The sequence below is a fragment of the Prionailurus viverrinus genome, chromosome E1, assembly GCF_022837055.1.
Source record: "Prionailurus viverrinus isolate Anna chromosome E1, UM_Priviv_1.0, whole genome shotgun sequence".
Lineage (NCBI taxonomy): Eukaryota > Metazoa > Chordata > Mammalia > Carnivora > Felidae > Prionailurus > Prionailurus viverrinus.
The window spans coordinates 14914609-14932652 of NC_062574.1; the positions used below are offsets into that span (position 1 = coordinate 14914609).

The window sequence follows — 18044 nt, forward strand, 5'->3', positions numbered from 1 at the left end:
TGGTTTCAATGAATCAGTGGAAAAGAATGTCAGGTCCACAGTGCTTTGAGAGCTTGCCCACCCTGGCCATGACCAGGAAGTGTCCATTGCTTGCCTCAGCATTATAATCTGGAAATGATTAGCCCTGAAGATGTCTGGCAGTAGCTTTTCAGGAAGCTGAGTGTTTAAATTTTTTTTTTAATTTTTTTTAATGTTTGTTTATTTTTGAGAGAGAGAGAGACAGAACGTGAGTGGGCAAGAGGCAGAGAGAGAGGGAGACACAGAATCTGAAGCAGGCTCCAGCCTCTGAGCTGTGAGCACAGAGCCCGACGCAGGGCTTGAACTCATGAACCATGAGATTGTGACCTAAGCTTCAGCTTAGGTTCAGCTTAAGTTGGACACTTAACTAATTGAGCCACCCAGGCACCCCAGGAAGCTGAGTGTTTAGAACACAGTTTGCATTCAAACATTTGAATGAAGGTCAGGCAGAATCTCATTTATCCAAATTCTCTCTACTAATTCACTGTGGCAAGACAGTGGCCAGTTAGGTTTTTGTTGTTTGTTTGTTTGTTTGTTTCATAGAGATAAATTTTTCTTCTTGAAAATTTAGTCCTGAGGACAGTTCTGTATTATGTTCCAAACACTTGACATGTCTCATGTTCCTAAAAAAAGGTCCTGTTATACTGTGTAAAATAGACATACTCCCCGAAAAAGAATACATTTAGAATTTTTCACATATCAGGTCCCATTTTAGGTGTACTTGGGAGCTCTCTTTAAATGCTTTATGAAATATTTCCTGAAGTTACAAATTACCTCCCTTATCTGTCTGTGTTATCCTGTGTTGTCAGGTGATACTAGCTTGACTGGGGACTATCTGTGCTTGCATTAAAACCTAAAGTTTGGTTTATTTAAGAGCATGCCCCACTGAGTATAAGTTATAAGTTATATACTGAGTATAAGTTATACTCTTATAAACCGTGACTTCTGGGGCGCCTGGGAGGCCCAGTCAGTTAGGCGTTCGACTTTGGTTCAGGTCATGATCTCATGATTCATGGGTTTGAGCCCTGCATGGGGCTCTGTGCTGACAGCTCAGAGCCTGGAGCCTGCTTCCAATTCTGTGTCTCCCTGTCTCTCTGCTCCTCCCCTGCTTGCTTGCTCTCTCTTTCTCTGAAAACTAAGTAAACATTAAAAAAAAATTTTTTTTTAAATGGTGACTTTCTGCAGAGTTTTAGACAGACCCAGGCTATAACTATAGTACCAGAAAATTACTAAAGGGCTATTTATCATAATATTAAACTTAACATAGCTCAAAATAGGAGGAACAGGGCAACAATAGTTAAGGATAAAGCATGTTTATTGCAAAGTATACATTGAAACATGATAGGGGCAGCCTTCGTGTAATATGTAATCAGCCACCCCCTAGGCTTTTCTTTTTCTGGGATATTTGAACTTGAAACTGGAGCATTAAATGCCCCTGGGGTCCAGAATTTTGCCTATGAAGAGAAGGGCCCCTGTGTCTGTGTCTCTCAGTACGAAAATGAAAGGTTGGTTAAGGTGATAGTCCAGGGGAAAGGTGAGGCGGGCAGGCTGGAGCCCTGCGCTGGGGGCAGTGCTGGCCCCATCCTCATTCCACTCGAAGCCACCTCGATGTTCCACTTGAGTAAGTTTAATAGGTTTGCCTGTGATCTTGCTAAAGTCTGGCGAATCAAACAAGGATTGTAGTTCTGCAGAGATTGAGAGAGATTTCCGTTAAAACCCTGCCTTACTCAACACCCCGAGGAAGAATATGCTCCTGATTCTTAAGTCCTGATTCTCAAGAAGGCAGGCAAGCTGGGAGTAGAACACCACTTTGGACATTCTGTGAGGTATGAACACAGGCCTCTGGGCTGGGTAGGGAGTAAGTGACTTGCCCAAGAGCACACAGCAAGCGAGGTTAAGATTAGAAACCAGCTCAACAGACCTGTCTTGAGACGCAGTGTTCTATTAAAAGATGCATGCTTCTGGGGCTGAGGAATGTGTCTGATAAGGAAGGCAGTTCAGTCTTCCCCAGTCATCCCTGGCTTCCCTACTCAAGGGCCATGGAGCCCTTGAGTTCTGCTTATCAAGGTGGAAGGCTCCAAGGCTCAACCCCATGCACCCCAAGAGCAAGGGGGTCTTGCGGACATACTCATCTCCTGCAGGGACTTAGTGACTTCGCCTTCATAACTCAGCTTCAGCTTGGGGATGGTCAGGACGGCTTGAATAGTCTTCAGCTCTCGGTCTATGTCATGAATGAATTCGGAGGTGAGGCTCTCTTCTATCATGGTCAGGTTCTGGGTTACTTTCAGAGGCAGGAAAAAGATGATGCTCATGCTGCCGGTCAAGGGCAGCTGGGCAATCTGCAACAATAGAGAAGGAGCACAGGGGTTAGTGCTTTGGAGCCCAAGAGCCCAGGGCTAGACACACACTCCAGGATGCCTTCTCCTCTCCTGTTTTGGTCCCTGGCCATGCCTTCCCCGGCCCCTAATCTATTTAACAACTGTCCTTCTAGGCCACTGCTTTCTGGCAGCAAGATATCTACTCTGGTTCCTTCCAAAGAGTAGACTCTTGTCTTTTCTTACCTCAGCCTAATACCAACTAAAGTTATGTGCTGAAAGAATTTTCTCCTATGGTTCTAAGGAGCTAGGATTGAATCCCAGGTCCGTATTTTCTCCTGAGGATTGTCTGCCAATAGTTACTGATCATCTGTTATGTACAGAGCCCTGGACTAGAAGGTGGGGGGCGTTGAGCACAGCAACACAGAAGCAGTAATAAAATGAGTCTTTGGAGCAGAGGTTGTGAACCTAAGGTCCATGGGACAAACAGCATCAGGAGTCCTAACGGCCCCTGAAACCACATACAGAAATGTGTGCATGGGTATACGTGGCTTTTCTCTCCAGTGTTTTGGGCGTTCTGTCAGATTCCCAAAGAAAAAGGTTTAAGAACTACTGATTTAGAATTAAAAGATGTCTAGTATATGTGAAAGATTTAGAATGCCAGCAATTCGGAGTTTGTGACAGTTTGTTTTTTAATTTTTTAATGTTTAGTTACTTTTGAGTGAGAGAGAGAGAGAGCAGGGAAGGGGTAGAGGGAGAGAATCTGAAGCAGGCTCCAGGCTCTGAGCCGTCAGCACAGAGCTCGATGCGGGGCTCAAACTCAACAGGGTGCAAGATCATGAGCTAAGCTGAAGTGGGGCACTTAACCAACTGAGCCACCCAGGCACCTGAGTTTGTGACAGTTTTTTAAAGTTTCGCTTTGAATTCTAGAAATAAAAGATCTCCCCAAAGAGAGAAAAGGAGAAAGAGAGAGGAAGATGGTGGAAAAAAGACAAGAAAACACCAACATTTGAGTTGTCCACTCTTGGCCCATTTCGCATTATCTTCTCTCTTTTTTTTTTTTTAAAGTAGACCCCATGCCCAACATGAGGCTCAACTCACGACCCTGAGATCAAGAGTCGACGGCTTTACCTACTGAGTCAGCCAGGCGGCCCTCCCATTATCTATTAATCCTTACAACAAACCCTGAGAGGATAAGTTTCAATACCTGTCCTTCATTTTAAGAAGAAAGGCTCAGAGAAGCTGTTGACTTGCTGAAAGTCCCACAGAATTTAGACAGCTATCACATCTCAAAGGTCATCTTATTTCTACTATACCATCCTGCCTATCTCAGTCCCCCCGGCACCCACCACTCACCCTACCCCCTACAGACCTTGCAACTGAGATCAGAGTCCAAGCCGTAGCGTAAAGTGGCCTTAGGGTCTGACATCATGGGGACTCTCACGGTCCTCTCCTCATCCAAATGGAAATCTTCAAGGGAAGTCTTTCTGGGGTCAAACTTTGTTACCCACTGCCCTGGAATGAAACAAATGGGGTGCCCTGAGCCCCGGGAGACCAGACAGGCATTGGGACCATGGTGTGAGACCAAAGCATATTGTGGAAAGCTGCCTGGCTAAAGCAACCACTCCAGAATGTGCAGGCTGGACCACAATATGTCTAGGATCTGAACACCTTCCGTGTATAGACTCAGGAGGAAAGAAATACATTGATTTTAGTGATTTGATGGTCTGGATTATACAATAATATCCTCCTGTGATAGCCCAGGGGGAAAAGTAAACTGGTATCTACTTCTGCAGTGAGGTGTCTGGGAGACAGCATCGAAGGAGGTCAGAGCTGTAAGGGACCTCAGCATCACCCCCTCACATCTGAAAAAGCGCCGAAGCCCAAGAGGGGTGAAGACACTTGGCAGTACAGCGATGTGATAACCAAGCTCCCTTAGTCTGACGTGACCTTCTGGAGATCAGTGCTTCAAGGAGGGCTTTTCTCAAGGTTAGGGGTCCACTGTTGCTACCGCCCGAGAGCTGGTTGTAAAGCATCGGAGGTTGTCCAAATCCCACCCAAGTCTTATCTGAATGGGGCCAGCCTCGCATGGCGAACAACGGTTTGTCGAATACTTGCCGTGTCCTGGGCACAGTGCTCTGGTCGATGTGAAGATAGGAGACGGTACAGACAGAGGGCCTCTGACGTGTGTCATCCCGTGTTAGAGGTGAGGGAATAGGCCTGGGAAGGCTGTGAGGCCTGCGCAGGGCTCTGCAGCCGGGAAAGGCCGAGCTGGGCTTTGACCCCCCTGTGACTCCAGCCCAAATCTAACGGTGGCCCGCCCCAAACAGGCACAAGAGTGGTAGTGCTCTCTTGTCTGGGCTGGTCTTTCTGCATAAGCCTCTTCGATTTGTAGGCACTCCCCACGTTTGCCTGGGATTAGGTGACGAGCACAGAGCTCTCAGGCAAGGGTGTTTCCTGGGTCATCCTCTGGCTGTTCGCCTCTGGGTTCCTGCTGAGCTCCATCTCTGACGTCCCGCCCTTCCCCAGCCCCTCGGACACCCACCACCCACCCTTGGCCAAACGAGAGGTGGAGGAGCCCTCACCCTTGAAGTAAGCCACACCGAGAAGGAGAATGCTGATTTCACTGGGTATCTCCCGTGTGGACCTAGCAATTTTCCCTTTCATCTGGGCCTGCACCCAGTTGTTAACCTCCTGAAGGTCCAAGCGAGAGTTGCCGGTCAGGATTCTGGGCCTGGTGCCGTAGGACTTTTCCAGTGGCGCGACAAAGCTGGATTTTATCCGCAGCTCTGGGGAGACATGGAGAGAGAATGTGCTCTGAGAGCTAACCAGCATCCGCTGTTTGAGAGCATGCCAGGCTCAGGTTCTGGTTTACCACTCAGCAGGACCCGACTTCCTGCCTAGTGACTTCCCGTGACTTGCCGGGACTTTGTGCCAGCTTCCCCAGGCTCTGGACAGGGAACAACCAGTTTCTCTCATTGCCATTTCTCTTTGTGTTACCGCCCTCCCCCAACCCTCCCGCTGTCTCCCTCAGGCCACTTCCTCTTTCTGATCCTCTTTGAGCTCACGGGCCCCTTCCTGCCCACCAGTGCCAGCCCCAGCCTGGGCAGATGTGATCTAGTGTTTAGAATGAAGCCCCCATGTGGAGGAGAGAGCTCCATATTCCTCGGGCATCCCTAGCTAGCAAGGTGACTCACTCCTCTCAAAGATGATCCGGGAAGCACTCTTGAAGTTCTTCTGGGGGGCAGTGACGGCAGCAAGGAGCTCCTTATAGGTGCCGTGGATGTCCGGGTTGCTGATCAGGTCATAGTAGAGAGCCCGGTGAATGGTGGATTCTGTCCTCTGTTCTGCTCCTGCCAGAGAGACATGGGTGGGAGCCTCACTAACTGCCCACCGGGGCCCAGATCAGGCCAGATCTCAGGACAGGCCACCACACTCTAGTCTTTTACTGCTCATACTGGAAACATCTTAGACTGGCAAGAAATTTGAAGGCAATGGAAGAAAAATGTTTTTTTCTAATGCAGGCTAAGGTCATCAGACCTAGAGAGCGCAATAAGGGTAGGACTGAGAGGTATAAGCCCCGATGCATCTCCATCACAGCTGTTACCAGAACGTTTTGTGGTTACCTGTTTATTAGTCTTAGCTAATAGAGACTCATTAGCTCAGCTAATATGAACTCAGCTGCGAGCCGAGGGCGGGTAGAGACCACGCCTGCTTGTGTGCAGTTGAACCCCCATAATCTAGCCGGACGGCTGGTATGCAGAAGCTTCTTGAAGGAATGAATGAGTGTTGAGTCACCCTGTCTATGAGTGGTCCCAAGGCCTCACCCCTGAGTCAGCAGTGCTCAGCGCCTCCAGGGAGCGAGGAAGGGATTGTACGTGAACATGCAGGGGACCTCAGCAGGCCAGTCTCTCAAGCACCTCTTCGCCCCTTCCTGAGGGGAAGAGTCTCTAGGACTTAGAGAGGCATGTACACGCAGAGGATTCTGGGGCCGTCTGCGTCTGAGAACTCACCCAGTGAGAGGGCAGAGAGAGCAGTGGCCACGCTGAGTGGAGACAGCAGCACATTGGCAGTAGGGCTCAGGCTGGACCTCACGCGGTACAGATCATAGCCGAAGTTGGAGACGGCCGCTGCCAGCTTGTTCACGGGGACCTTGAAGAAGGGGTCCTCCTCCTCCACCGGCACCCCTGTGGTGTCAGGAGCTGGGGAGTCCTGGATTTGAGTAAAAAGGGCCATTAGAGATGAGCCGTGGATGACTGGTCTCGTTGCTTTGAGTGGGATTGTCATTCTGGCCCCTTACAGCCATCCCGCCTGAGGACCGTCCATGTAGCCTAACTTTGGAATGTGTCTGTGCTCCCTGATCATGCAGGAGCTCTCTGCTGGGGACAGACAGCCCCAAATGGAAATCAGTTGACCACATTTAAACACTGGTGACCTGTGAGCCTCAGGCCTATAATAATTTTAAAAAAGAGAGAAAGAAGAGCCTCCTGCCTTCCAAGGAACTCTGTTCTCAGCCCAGAGCAAGCTACCTGTCTGTTCCCCCTTGCTTACTGCTCCCAGGTCTCTACCTGGACCCTCCTTGCCTTTCACGGCCTTGATCACACATCATCTCCTCCACCACAGACTTTCCCTCGTTGCCCCAAAGTGAAGGTGCTTTTTGGTTTTCTGAACTTTTTACAGAGTCAACTACCACTTACATATGAACCACCTACCATGTACTGGGCTCTGTGCTAGTTCTTTTCATTTGAGGTACTTTATTTCTTGCTTATTGATGTATTCCATGCCTCAAAAGACCGAGTGCCTTGAAGGCAAGAACTGAGTCTTTGATGTTTCCGCCCATCCCCAGCCCCTACAGAGCAGGTATTCAGTAGGTAGAAAGTGAGTGACTGACCACAATGGCCCTGTAAGGGTAGGTGTTTTTAAACCCACTTTATCAATAAGATAGAGACAGACTCAGGTGACAGTGACTTGTCTAAGGTAACCAAGCTAGGGGCACCTGGGAGGCTCAGTGGGTTAAGCGTCTGATTTCAGTGAGGTCATGATGCCGTGCTTCACGGGTTCGAGCCCCACGTCGGGCTCTGTGCTGACAGCTCAGAGCTTGGAGCCTGCTTTGGATTCTGTGTCTCCCTCTCTCTCTGCTCCTCCCCTGCTTGCATTCTGTCTCCCAAAAACAAATAAACATAAAAAAAAATTTTAGAAAGAAAGAAAGAAAGAAAGAACGAACAAGGTAACCAAGCTAAATGAGAGGTAGAGCCAGAACTCAAACTCAGAACTCACAATGAAGTCCAGGGCTTCGGTCATTATGCCCGTGCAGCCCTGGTCCCTCACTGTCACTCAGTATTAGCTTCTCAGCATCTGCCTTTGCAGTCTGAGGCCTTCCACACTCATATCTCTGCCGCACCCTGGTTGGTATCTGCACAAATATCCAGGAACTCACCCAGTCAGTGAGACCCACAGTCCCACAAGGTAATGAGAAAAGGCCTTCACCAAAGGGACCACCCTGGTCCCTGGGGTTTGTTAGACTGCCTTCACCTTTCACCTTCTGGGATCTTATTTCTGTCTCCACTAGGTTCTCTGAAAGGCAGGGCAAGATGCTTTCTGTCTGTTTTGCTGATGTCTATATGTAAAGGCCAGAGCCTGGCCTGGAACCTGGGTGTCTGTCCTGTCTCCCATGCTGCCTGCTAAGGAGGGGCTGGGATTGCTGACATCCCCACCTCACCCCACCCCCACTGACCTCCAGGCTGCCCGCGTTGTCCTGGCAGCTGCCTGGCCCGAGGAGGGCTCCAGCCCAGAGGAGTAGCATGAGGGCCTGCATCCCGGGGCCTGGAAGAAAGCAAGGGGCAGTGAGCTGTTTCCCTCACCCACTGCCCTGCTCCACCAGCCACCCTGGACAGGGAGCAGGAGCTCGATAGGACCAGCCACCTCGCCTCTGACTTCCCCAGGCTGGAAGTGGCCCCTCAACTTGACAGTCCCTCCCTCTCATCACCTCTCCTCTCCTCCACCTGCCTCAAGGCCTACCGTCCCAGGGTGAACCTGCGCTTTCCTCTGCTGTATCAGGAGACCTACCTTTGGACCCAAACCTCCAGGGCCATGGAGATCGAGTCGTGGGCCCCTCTGTGTGGATATGGCCTAGCACAAATGCACAGCAAGGCATTTCCCTAGAGGCACCCAGCCAGCTCATTACATAGGATTTGGGGTAATGTGTGAAGGGGGCAGAACCGAGGTCCCATATGTAGAATGACAGAATACAGAGACTGGAGACATCTGGTTGAGCCCCTGCTTTCCCCAGGAAGTTCTTAGACTCTCCCCTTGAATTCCTCTGGTCTAGAACCCGTGGCCGCATGAGGGACTCATTCCCTTCCCAGTTCTCTGTTGAGAGCTCTTAGTCTCCTACTTAGGAGCACTGGCCCTAGGGTCAAACAACTGGGTACAAATCTCAGTTTGTCTTAATACCTCTCTAAATCACAGTGTCTTCTCTTGTGAAATGGAGATCAAATAGTTCTTACCTATTGTGATGATGATTAAATTGGATAATGTCTCCATAGACCTGAACAGGGCAAAGGCAGGTGAGCTCTCCAGCAACCCCTGAGCTGAAGTGGGTCTCCCTACACCTGGAACCCCAGGGCGCCCCTTCATCCTAGGGAGACAGGTCCTCTTCCAGCCACCAGCTCAAAAATAGCTCTTACACCCTCAGGGCTTTCTTTGCTTCAGGTTAAACAACCGGTTTCTTAGTAGGGCCCCCCAAGTCCATTCACCTCCCCAGCACTGGCCTCCTCTGGACCCACTCTCTCTGGCCCCTGGACCACGAGGGAAACGGGAAATCTGGGTCCAGAGCTGTATGCGTGCCACCATCCCTCACCCTCCTGCACTTGCTGCATCCGTGAGCTCACCCCTGGGAGTCTGGGTGTGGGGTGGGAGGGGCGGAAGGCAGCTAAGGGGGCTTCACGGGTAGGATCTTCTAAGAGGCCCTCTGTTTAAAAAGTGGGAGAAGGGGGGGCCGGGGTGGCTCAGTTGGTTAGGTGTCCGACTTCAGCTCAGGTCATGATCTCACGGTTCATGGGTTCGAGCCCCGCGTCGGGCTCTGTGCTGACAGCTCGGAGTCTGGAGCTTGCTTCAGATTCTGTGTCTCCCTCTCTCTCTGCCCCTTCCCCTTGCACTCTCTGTCTGTGTCTCTCTCTCAAAAATAAACAAACATTAAAAAATTTTTTAATAAAAAATAAAAAGTGGGAGAAGGCCTCAGAAGCTAGGACCTCTGGTTGGTCTGTGACCTCCCTCTGTCCACACTGCCAAGTCAACCATTTATAATCTGCCTTCCCTGCCCCTCACCTCCCTGACACACGCACAGGCCAAGGGTCTTGAGCACTTTCCTTGTCATCCTCTCATATACCCAGAAATACCCTCCCACACGCACAACACACATACTTTCCTGACTTCTCAGAACAAATAGGAAAGTCGGGAGTGCGGTGTGTGATTTTTGGCCAAAGTCCTTAGAATCAAGCCAGATAATCCACCAGACAACACCGTAGAGATGAAAAGCAATGAAAGAGGCCGCCTCCAGAGTCTGCCCAGCTCATGGCTGGACTGCGGGTGGGAGCGAGCCTGGCTGTCTTCCCAAACTCTGATAGGGAGCTGCGTCCCAGGGTGAGCCCCACAGACCCTCGTTCTCAGCCAGCTGCCCTCCTATACAGCTGCGGCTGGCGCTCAGGGAGAAATCTTCCGTTGAGGCAACAGGAAAAGCTTTCTGTGGTACCAGATCGAAACCTTTAACACCATCCAGGCTCACAGCTGCTCTCTCCACCCGCCAGCCCCACCCCAGAGCTGGTGGAGCCTTCTCGCCTGAACCTCAGCAGACTGGTTTATCAGAGACCCAAAATTCCAGGAGATTCACAGGCAGCAAGGCTAAAGGATAAGCCGTTAGCTCTAGTCCCTCTGGCCGGGGGAGGTGGGGGGCATCCTGGCATAGTGTCTAAGGAAGCTACGTTTACAGTTCAAATGCACTTGAAGGTCAGACCTTCCCCACGGGAGTCCCTACAGAATCAGCCTAAGCCCCGGGGTCATGTGATCACTGTCCCCATGTGGGTGGGCTGAAGAGAAGTGAGGGACCCTGGCAGTGAAAGGCACATGGGTCCCCAGCCGGCCCAGAGCCAGTCGCTGGGACATGTACTATTAATGGCACCTCTGAATCTTCTATCTCAAGCCCTGGGGATGAGGGAAGAGGAGAGATTATTGAGAGCCCCCTACAAGGGCACTGAGAGAGCAGAGAGAAAGAGTCTGCGTGGGGTTGGGGGGCCCTCTGAGCCCACTCACTGCCCTGTCCAAGGTGATTGTTCCGTGGGCTGAGGGCAGGCAGCCGCTGCCTGGCCAGGGGCACAGGGACAATGATGCCATCCTGTCCAAAGGGCAGTATCCAAGCCAGACTCCTGTCATACCAGGAAGGGGAGGGCATGGGGAGGAGGTAGATACGCTCCCCGTTGGGCCAAGGTCAGGCCTTCCTTGCTGCCACATTTACTCAAATCAAGAGACACAAGGAACTGGGATTTTGTGATCTTGCCTTCAAGCTGGGAGGATAAATTTGAGCCAATACATGTGTTTCAGATTAAATCCAGCTGTGAGACAAACACCATCCCTCCTCCTTCCAGCACCACACAGCCTAAAGCCACATGGCAGTGGACCTCCTGGGCAGCACAGGGAAGGGCACCACCCTCTCTCCTGGGAGAGAGGTTCCGAGGGTCCCCTCCAGGCCCACTCCACCCATGGGGACCCTGCCAGTCCCCGGGAAGCCTTCCTTCTGAAGCCTGGGAGCCTGAATGAGTGGGGCCACGGTGCCCATGAGTTTCACCTCCCCACGCCCCAGAAGGACCAGCCCTAGAAGCAGAACTGTCTGGCCCCCTTCCCCTCCCACCCTGAACTCCTGGTGACAGGCATGGGCCAGACAGTGATGGGATTTCTGGGAAGCCTGCGGCTTTTGTTTGGCCCAGACCCGCTCCTTGCTGTGGTGTACCCCGGGGAGCAGAAAGGATGCAGGCAGCCAATCTCTCCAGACCCCATACGCTGGCTGGACTAAAGAGTGGTCATTGTTTGCGAGAGGCCAAAGCCCCACTGGTCTCCCATCCCAGCCTTTACTGGAAGCTAATTTGGCCCAAGAGGAAGGATGGCGACTGGATAGAAGGACCCAGCCGTCCCTCGTCCCAGTCTTCTGTAGGGCTCAACAGGTCAGCTGCTTGGCGGTGTAGGAAGTTACCTCTGAAATCGGCACCAATTGATTTTGAAAAAGCAGCAGGGAGCTGAGCCCAAGCCAGGGCTGGGCTGGAGGGGGTTGGGGGGCTGCCTCGTAAATACCCCCAGGGAAGCAGTGCTCCGGGACAGCCTCCTTCCCTTAGGTCTGCGGAGCCCCTTGGAGGTGCTGCTCAGACCCGGCCCAGCAGCTGAGCCCTCTGTTTTCTTTCCACTACCGCCCTCCTCCATTGCTTCCCACCCACTTCATTCAAAAGTCTTTCCAGCCTCTTCTTCCAGTGGTGCAGTGGGGTTTGGGGATAACTGGGCCCTGGCCTTCTACCCCCAACCCCCTCTGCCCTCTCTTATCCTCTCACCCCCGTGCCCAAGCTGCAGGAGCTCTTGGCTCCCCACCTCCTCTCCTTCGCACCCCTCTTTTCTGCTCCCTGCCTGTCTCAACCCCGGGGAGCCTCTCCAGTCTTCCCCTGACACTCGCACCAGCCAGGGAGCTGCTTTACCTGTGGGTGCACCGCAGCTCCGTGCCAGCCTCTGCACACCGAGGGGCTCCAGCAAGCACAAGAGCTATTGCAGCCGCCTCCCGACCCAGCGCCCAGCAAGCTTCAGATTACAGCTACTCCTTTCTTAAAGCGACCTGCACTCAGTTTGGATTCTGTGATTGCATCACTGCCTGGTGTTAACTTTAACCCACTGCTGCCCTTCCACCGCACACCCCCAACACACACACACACATTCCCACACCGACTCCACCAGACCGTCCTCTGGGACCCTGGCCTTCCTCCTGCCTGCGGTCCCACCCCCAGAGGGCACCCTGGCCAACTCGGGTGGGAGACAGGCCTGAGGAAGGAAGAGACTTGCAGGAGGAGGCCCCGGAGGCAGGCTAGAGCAGAGAGGGGAAAAAAAAAAACAACCAACCCTGCCCAGTGCTAGGACTCTAGGTTTTTCCTGGTCCTTGGCTCTGGCACTAGCTGGGATTTGGGGCAAGACAACTCTCCCAGCTCCTGCCTTGCCTTGGCTGAAAAATGGAGAAATGGAACTGGGATGTCTATCTGCTTTCTCAGCCCTGGAATTCTGTGATTTCTAAAGATCCGAAAGGGCAGTGGGGGAAATATCTGACCAGAGGAAGAACTGGGCTGTGCTAGAACCGTTAGTCCTGAGGGGAGGCCAAGAGTGTGCTGGGCACCTTCTAGGCACAATACAGGTCCTCTAGATGGGGGAACACCTGGGCCCTGCTCAGCTGGGATGTTTAGGACCTTGCAATGTGGTTGTGAACCTAAAATACTGACATGGGAAATAACGTAACAAAACGCTTTCCAGGCAGGTATGAGTGCTGGCTGAGAGCCCAGTGGTCATCCGGAGAAGAGATCAGGGAAGGAACGGGGAACGCCTGGAATATTTAGCTGGAGGAAGAGAAAATTCCAGAGAAGAGATCAGGGAAGGAACAGGGAACACCCTGGAATATTTAGCTGGAGGAAGAGAAAATTCCAGAAAACACCATCACCTCCTGTGAGGCTCCAGGAAGCAGAACTAGAGCCCCTGGGTAGAACTTTCCAATGGGTTCAGCCTTATATAAGAAAACCCTCTCAACAGTCAGAGTTCAAGCCTTTCAACAAAAAAAGTTGAGTACCTCTATGCAAGTCGCTGGCTAGGTATGCAGAAGAGGAGAAGGATATAGATGAATAAGGCTCAGTGCCACACTCCAGAAACTTACTGGCTAATAGTCAGAGGCTGGTACGAGAACAGATTGTTGCACCATAATGTGGCACATTCTGTGATAGCAGGCTCTACAACCCCACTGTCCAGTACAATAGTCACTAACCATGTGGCCACAGAGCACTTGAAATGTGGCTAATCTGATATCTTATAAGTGTAATATACACAGCAGATTGTGGATATTTTGTATGAAAAAAAAATACTGTAAAGTATCTCAGTAGTTTTTACACTGATTATATGTATTGGGTTAAATGCAATACATTACTAAAATTAATTTCACCTATTTCTTTTTTAATGTGGCTACTAGAAAATCTTAAATTACGTATGTAGTTTGCATTGTATTTCTATCGGACAGCACTGTTCTGAAGGGTATTGTGGCAATGTGGTTGGAATATATGAATCTAAGCTGTCTTGAAGGGTGAATAAGAAGGAGCTAAGCATGGAAACGCAGGAAGGGTGCAAGTATCCATGTGGACAAGTTAAAACTGGATCCCTATCTCACACCATTCACAAAAAGTAGCTCTAGCTACATTAGGGATTAAATGTGAAAAACAATTTCTGTTTTTGAAGAAACTTTCTTTTTAAAAAAAAATTTTTTTTAATATTTATTTTATTTTTGACAGAGAGAGAGCATGAGCAGGGGAGGGGCAGAGAGAGAGGGGGGACACAGAATCTGAAGCAGGCTCCAGGCTCTGAGCTGTCAGCACAGAGCCCGATGCGGGGCTCAAACTCACGGACCGCAAGATCATGACCTGAGCTGGAGTCGGACACTCCACTGACTGAGCCACCCAGGTGCCCCTGAAGAAACTTTCATAATGATTTTGTATTTAAATTATTTAAGAATAGGGGGCACCTGGGTGGCTCAGTCAGTTGAGCATTCGACTTCGGCTCAGGTCATGATCTCACGGGTCTGTGAGTTCGAGCGCCGCATCGGGCCCTGTGCTCACAACTCAGAGCCTGGAGCCTGCTCCAGATTCTGTGTCTCCCTCTCTCTCTGCTCCCCCCCAACCCTGCCACTCTCAAAAATAAATAAACATTTTTAAAAATTTTTTAATTATTTAAGAATAGGCATTAGTTGGTTAAGTGTCTGACTTCAGCTCATGTCATGATCTCACAGTTCATGTGTTCAAGCCCTGCATCAGGCTCTCTGATGTCAACACAGAGCCAGTTTCAGATCTTGTTTCCTTCTCTCTCTGCCCCTCCCCTGCTCGTGCTCTCTTTGTCAAAAATAAGTAAACAATAAAGAAAAATTAGCATTTTTTTCACAAGTTTCAAAACCCAAAAGCAACAAAAGGTACACAGTGATCTGATCTCCAGTCACCTCATTCCACTCCCTGGAAACCTCTGTTAATCTCTTTCCTATGTATCCTTTCAGACATACTTTTAATGCTTTCAAAAGCAAATACAGGGGTGCCTGGGTGGCTTGTCTTGTTAAGTGTCCGACTTCAGCTCAGGTCATGATCTTACGGTTTGTGAGTTTGAGCCCTGCATCGGGCTCTGTACTGACAGTGTGGAACCTACTTGGGATTCTCTCTCTCTCCCTCTCTCTCTGACCCTCCCCTGCTCGTGCACTGTCTTTCTCTCTCTCTCTCTCTCTCTCAAAATAAATAAATAAACTTAAAAAAAAAAAGGGGGAAAAGGTATGAATGGATCTCTTTGTGATCTCTGGGTAGAAAGGATTTTTTTTTAAACAAGACACCAAAAGAAGAACAAATTATAAAAGATTGGTAAATTTAACACTAAAACTGAAAACATGAGAAGATACCATAAAACAAAATGAAAACAAAAGGCTCACACTGGGAGAACATAATTGTTACACAGGTAACTGACAAAAAAACAAAAAAAAAAAGCACAAAAGATTACTAACGGTAATATAGAGAGAGGTACATATTAATACAAAAAATTAAAAACTCAACAGAACCATAGACCCAAGTAATTCACGGGAGAATCCAAAGTGGCCACTAAACTGATGAAAAAGATGGTTTATTCTCACCAGTAATCAGGGGGATGCAAATTAAAACCATAATTTGATGAGTGTGTTTCACACTCATCATCAGATCAGCAAAATTTATTTTTTTAACGTGTTATTTATTTATTTATTTATTTATTGAGACAGGGAGATATTTATTTATTTATTTATTTATTGAGACAGGGAGAGACAGAGCATGAACAGGGGAGGGTCAGAGAGAGGGAGACACAGAATCTGAAACAGGCTCCAGGCTCTGAGCTGTCCGCACAGAGCCCGACGCGGGGCTCGAACTCACGGACCGCAAGATCATGACCTGAGCCGAAGTCGGCCGCTTAACCGACTGAGCCACCCAGGCGCCCCAGATCAGCAAAATTTAAACATCTGACAAGACCCAGTGTTGGTGAGGATGTGGACAACCAGGATCTCTTAATGCCCTGCTGTTGAGAATGTGAGAATGTAAATTGATACAACCACCTCGAAGAACAATGTGGCAACAAATGGCAAAGCTGTGCATAACCATAGGGGGCAGCCCTGGCAGTTAAAGATGGGAAGACCCAAACTGCAACCCAGCAATTCCAATCCTAAACATGCAAGGTGGCAAGATTCCACATGTGTGCACAAGGAAGTATGTATGGTCAAGAATGTTATAGCAGGACTATTTATAGTGACAAAAAGAAACAAAGTAATTGGATGCCTGGGAGACTCAGATCATGATCTCAAGGTTCAAGGGTTCGAGCCCGGAACCAGCTCTGTGCTGACAGCTCAGAGCCTGGAGCCTGCTTGGGATTCTGTGTCTCCCTCTCTCTCTGCCCTTCCCCTGCTTGTGCTCTGTCTCTGCTCTCAAAAATAAATAAACGTTAAAGGAAAAAAAAAAAAAAAAAGGAGATGCATGTCCATCAACAGGAGACTAGAGATGGAAAAGTCTTCCAGCCCTGAGAAAGTGAAGGGAAGTCATTTGTATCAACACAGACCTGTCTCAGAGTGTGAAGTGATACAAGTTGCAGAAACATGCAAACTGCACGACACAGTTACATAAGGCTTAAAAACACACACTATATACTACCCAAGGATAAAAAAAAATTCGTGTGATCACAGGAAAAGAAATACATGAAAATAATAGAAACCAAATTCAGGATGACAGTTATGGGAGTAGAGGAGGGATCGTGGAAGGACTTGTAAAGCTGTCGCTATATTGAGAATATTTTAATGGCATTATGCAATTCATTGCACCTTTTGTCTGTCCCAATGATTTCATGATAACTTACGAAGAAAGATTTCTCTCTCCTCCGATTACCGTGAGAGGTGTCCCGCTCCATTCCCTCCTCAGTTTCAAACTTGCTTCTGTGCCCACCTCTCTTTCGAAACAGCTATAGCCAAGTTCACGGGTGACCTTCATGTTGACCACCAAAGTGACGTCTCTTCCCTTGACAACAGACAGCAGAGCAGATGGTTCCTCCTTCTTGAAACTCTGCCTCTCCACACACCCCCATTCCCCACTCCACTCCCCACCAACCCCCTGCCACCCCTGCCTCACACACTGCATCTTTTCTATCTCCTTTGCTGGCTCGATCCAGGGACCCCTTTTCCTCACCATCGACATCTCCTCTTAGGTGATTTCCCCTAGTTCCGTGACTTTCAATGCATCTGTATGCTCCCAGATACTTCCAAGTGTGTATTCCTGACCAAGATACCCAATAGTCTATTTGACAAATCCACATGGATGCCGAGTAGGTAGGATGAACATACAATTTACCATCCAAACACTCCTCGGAACAAAAGTAGAACCACAGACGTAACCTGAACTGTCCCAGGTAGACGATGTTAGTCTACATTAATGCGGTAGTTCAGTCACAACATGTTCAAACTAGAAATCTCCAGTCGGGGCGCCTGGCTGGCTCAGTCTGTGGAGTGTGCAACTCTTGATCGCGGGGTTGTGGGTTCAAGCCACACGTCGGGTGTAGAGGTTACTTAAAAATAATCTTTTTTTTAAAAAAAGGAAAGAAAGAAAGAAGGAAGGAAGGAAAGAAGGAAAGGGAGAAACCTCCGATCTATGCTAAAATCTGTCCCTTACTCTGATTCCCATCTCCGTGAAACCCATTTTCTCAAAACAGAAATCCAGGAATCTGAACTATGAACCCCACCATCCTTGAGCCTTTCCTTTCCATCATGTCCCATACAATCTATCCACAGAATCTACAGCATCTACCTGCAAAATACCCGCACCCCCTGTGTCTCTTGCTAACCCACGTTTGTCCCTCTACATTCCGTTCTCCACACAGCAGCCAAAGGGAGCCTTCTAGAACTCAACATCAGACCACGGCACCCCTCACTTAAAAGCCTTCCACAGTGAGTGGATTATTGCCATCCACAACAACACAGACGAATGTCACAAACAGGAGGTTGAACAAAAGAAGCTAGACCCAACAGAGCAGACCCTATAATTCCTTTATATGAAGTTCAAAACCGGGAAAGACGAATCTGTTCCTGGAAGTCAGGAGAGTGAGTACCGTTTCTTGATGCAGGTGCTGGTTGCACAGGGGTATTGGGTTCATGAGAAAATTCATTAAGTTCGTGTACAGTTGAGACTTGTGCACTTTGCATACCATATTTCAACACAAGATTTTCACTTGTTTATTGTCTAGATCACTCTACCACCGATTTAGGCTCCGGTGGGTAGGGATCTTGTCTGCTGGCTCACTGCTGTATCCCCAGAGCTTGACGCACTGCTGGACACACAGGCTCTGACAAGGACTTGTAGGGGGATGCAGTCAGACCAGCAGCAGGGAGAACCTAGGAGG

At 49.5% G+C, this 18044-nt stretch overlaps 2 protein-coding genes across 2 annotated transcripts in view; one reads left to right on the forward strand and one right to left on the reverse strand.

The window, feature by feature from the left end:
* SMYD4 (SET and MYND domain containing 4) overlaps positions 1-18044 on the forward strand; it is a 71523-nt gene that overhangs the window by 48581 nt on the left and 4898 nt on the right. The window lies entirely within an intron of this gene.
* SERPINF1 (serpin family F member 1) lies at positions 1316-12219 on the reverse strand. Its single transcript, XM_047832374.1, has 8 exons — positions 12065-12219; positions 8068-8156; positions 6347-6545; positions 5531-5686; positions 4919-5122; positions 3706-3848; positions 2147-2357; positions 1316-1703 (listed from the first exon to the last, which is right to left on the reverse strand). Exons 2-8 carry the CDS (start codon positions 8146-8148, stop codon positions 1444-1446), a joined length of 1254 nt encoding a protein of 417 aa, XP_047688330.1. The 5' UTR covers positions 8149-8156; positions 12065-12219; the 3' UTR covers positions 1316-1443.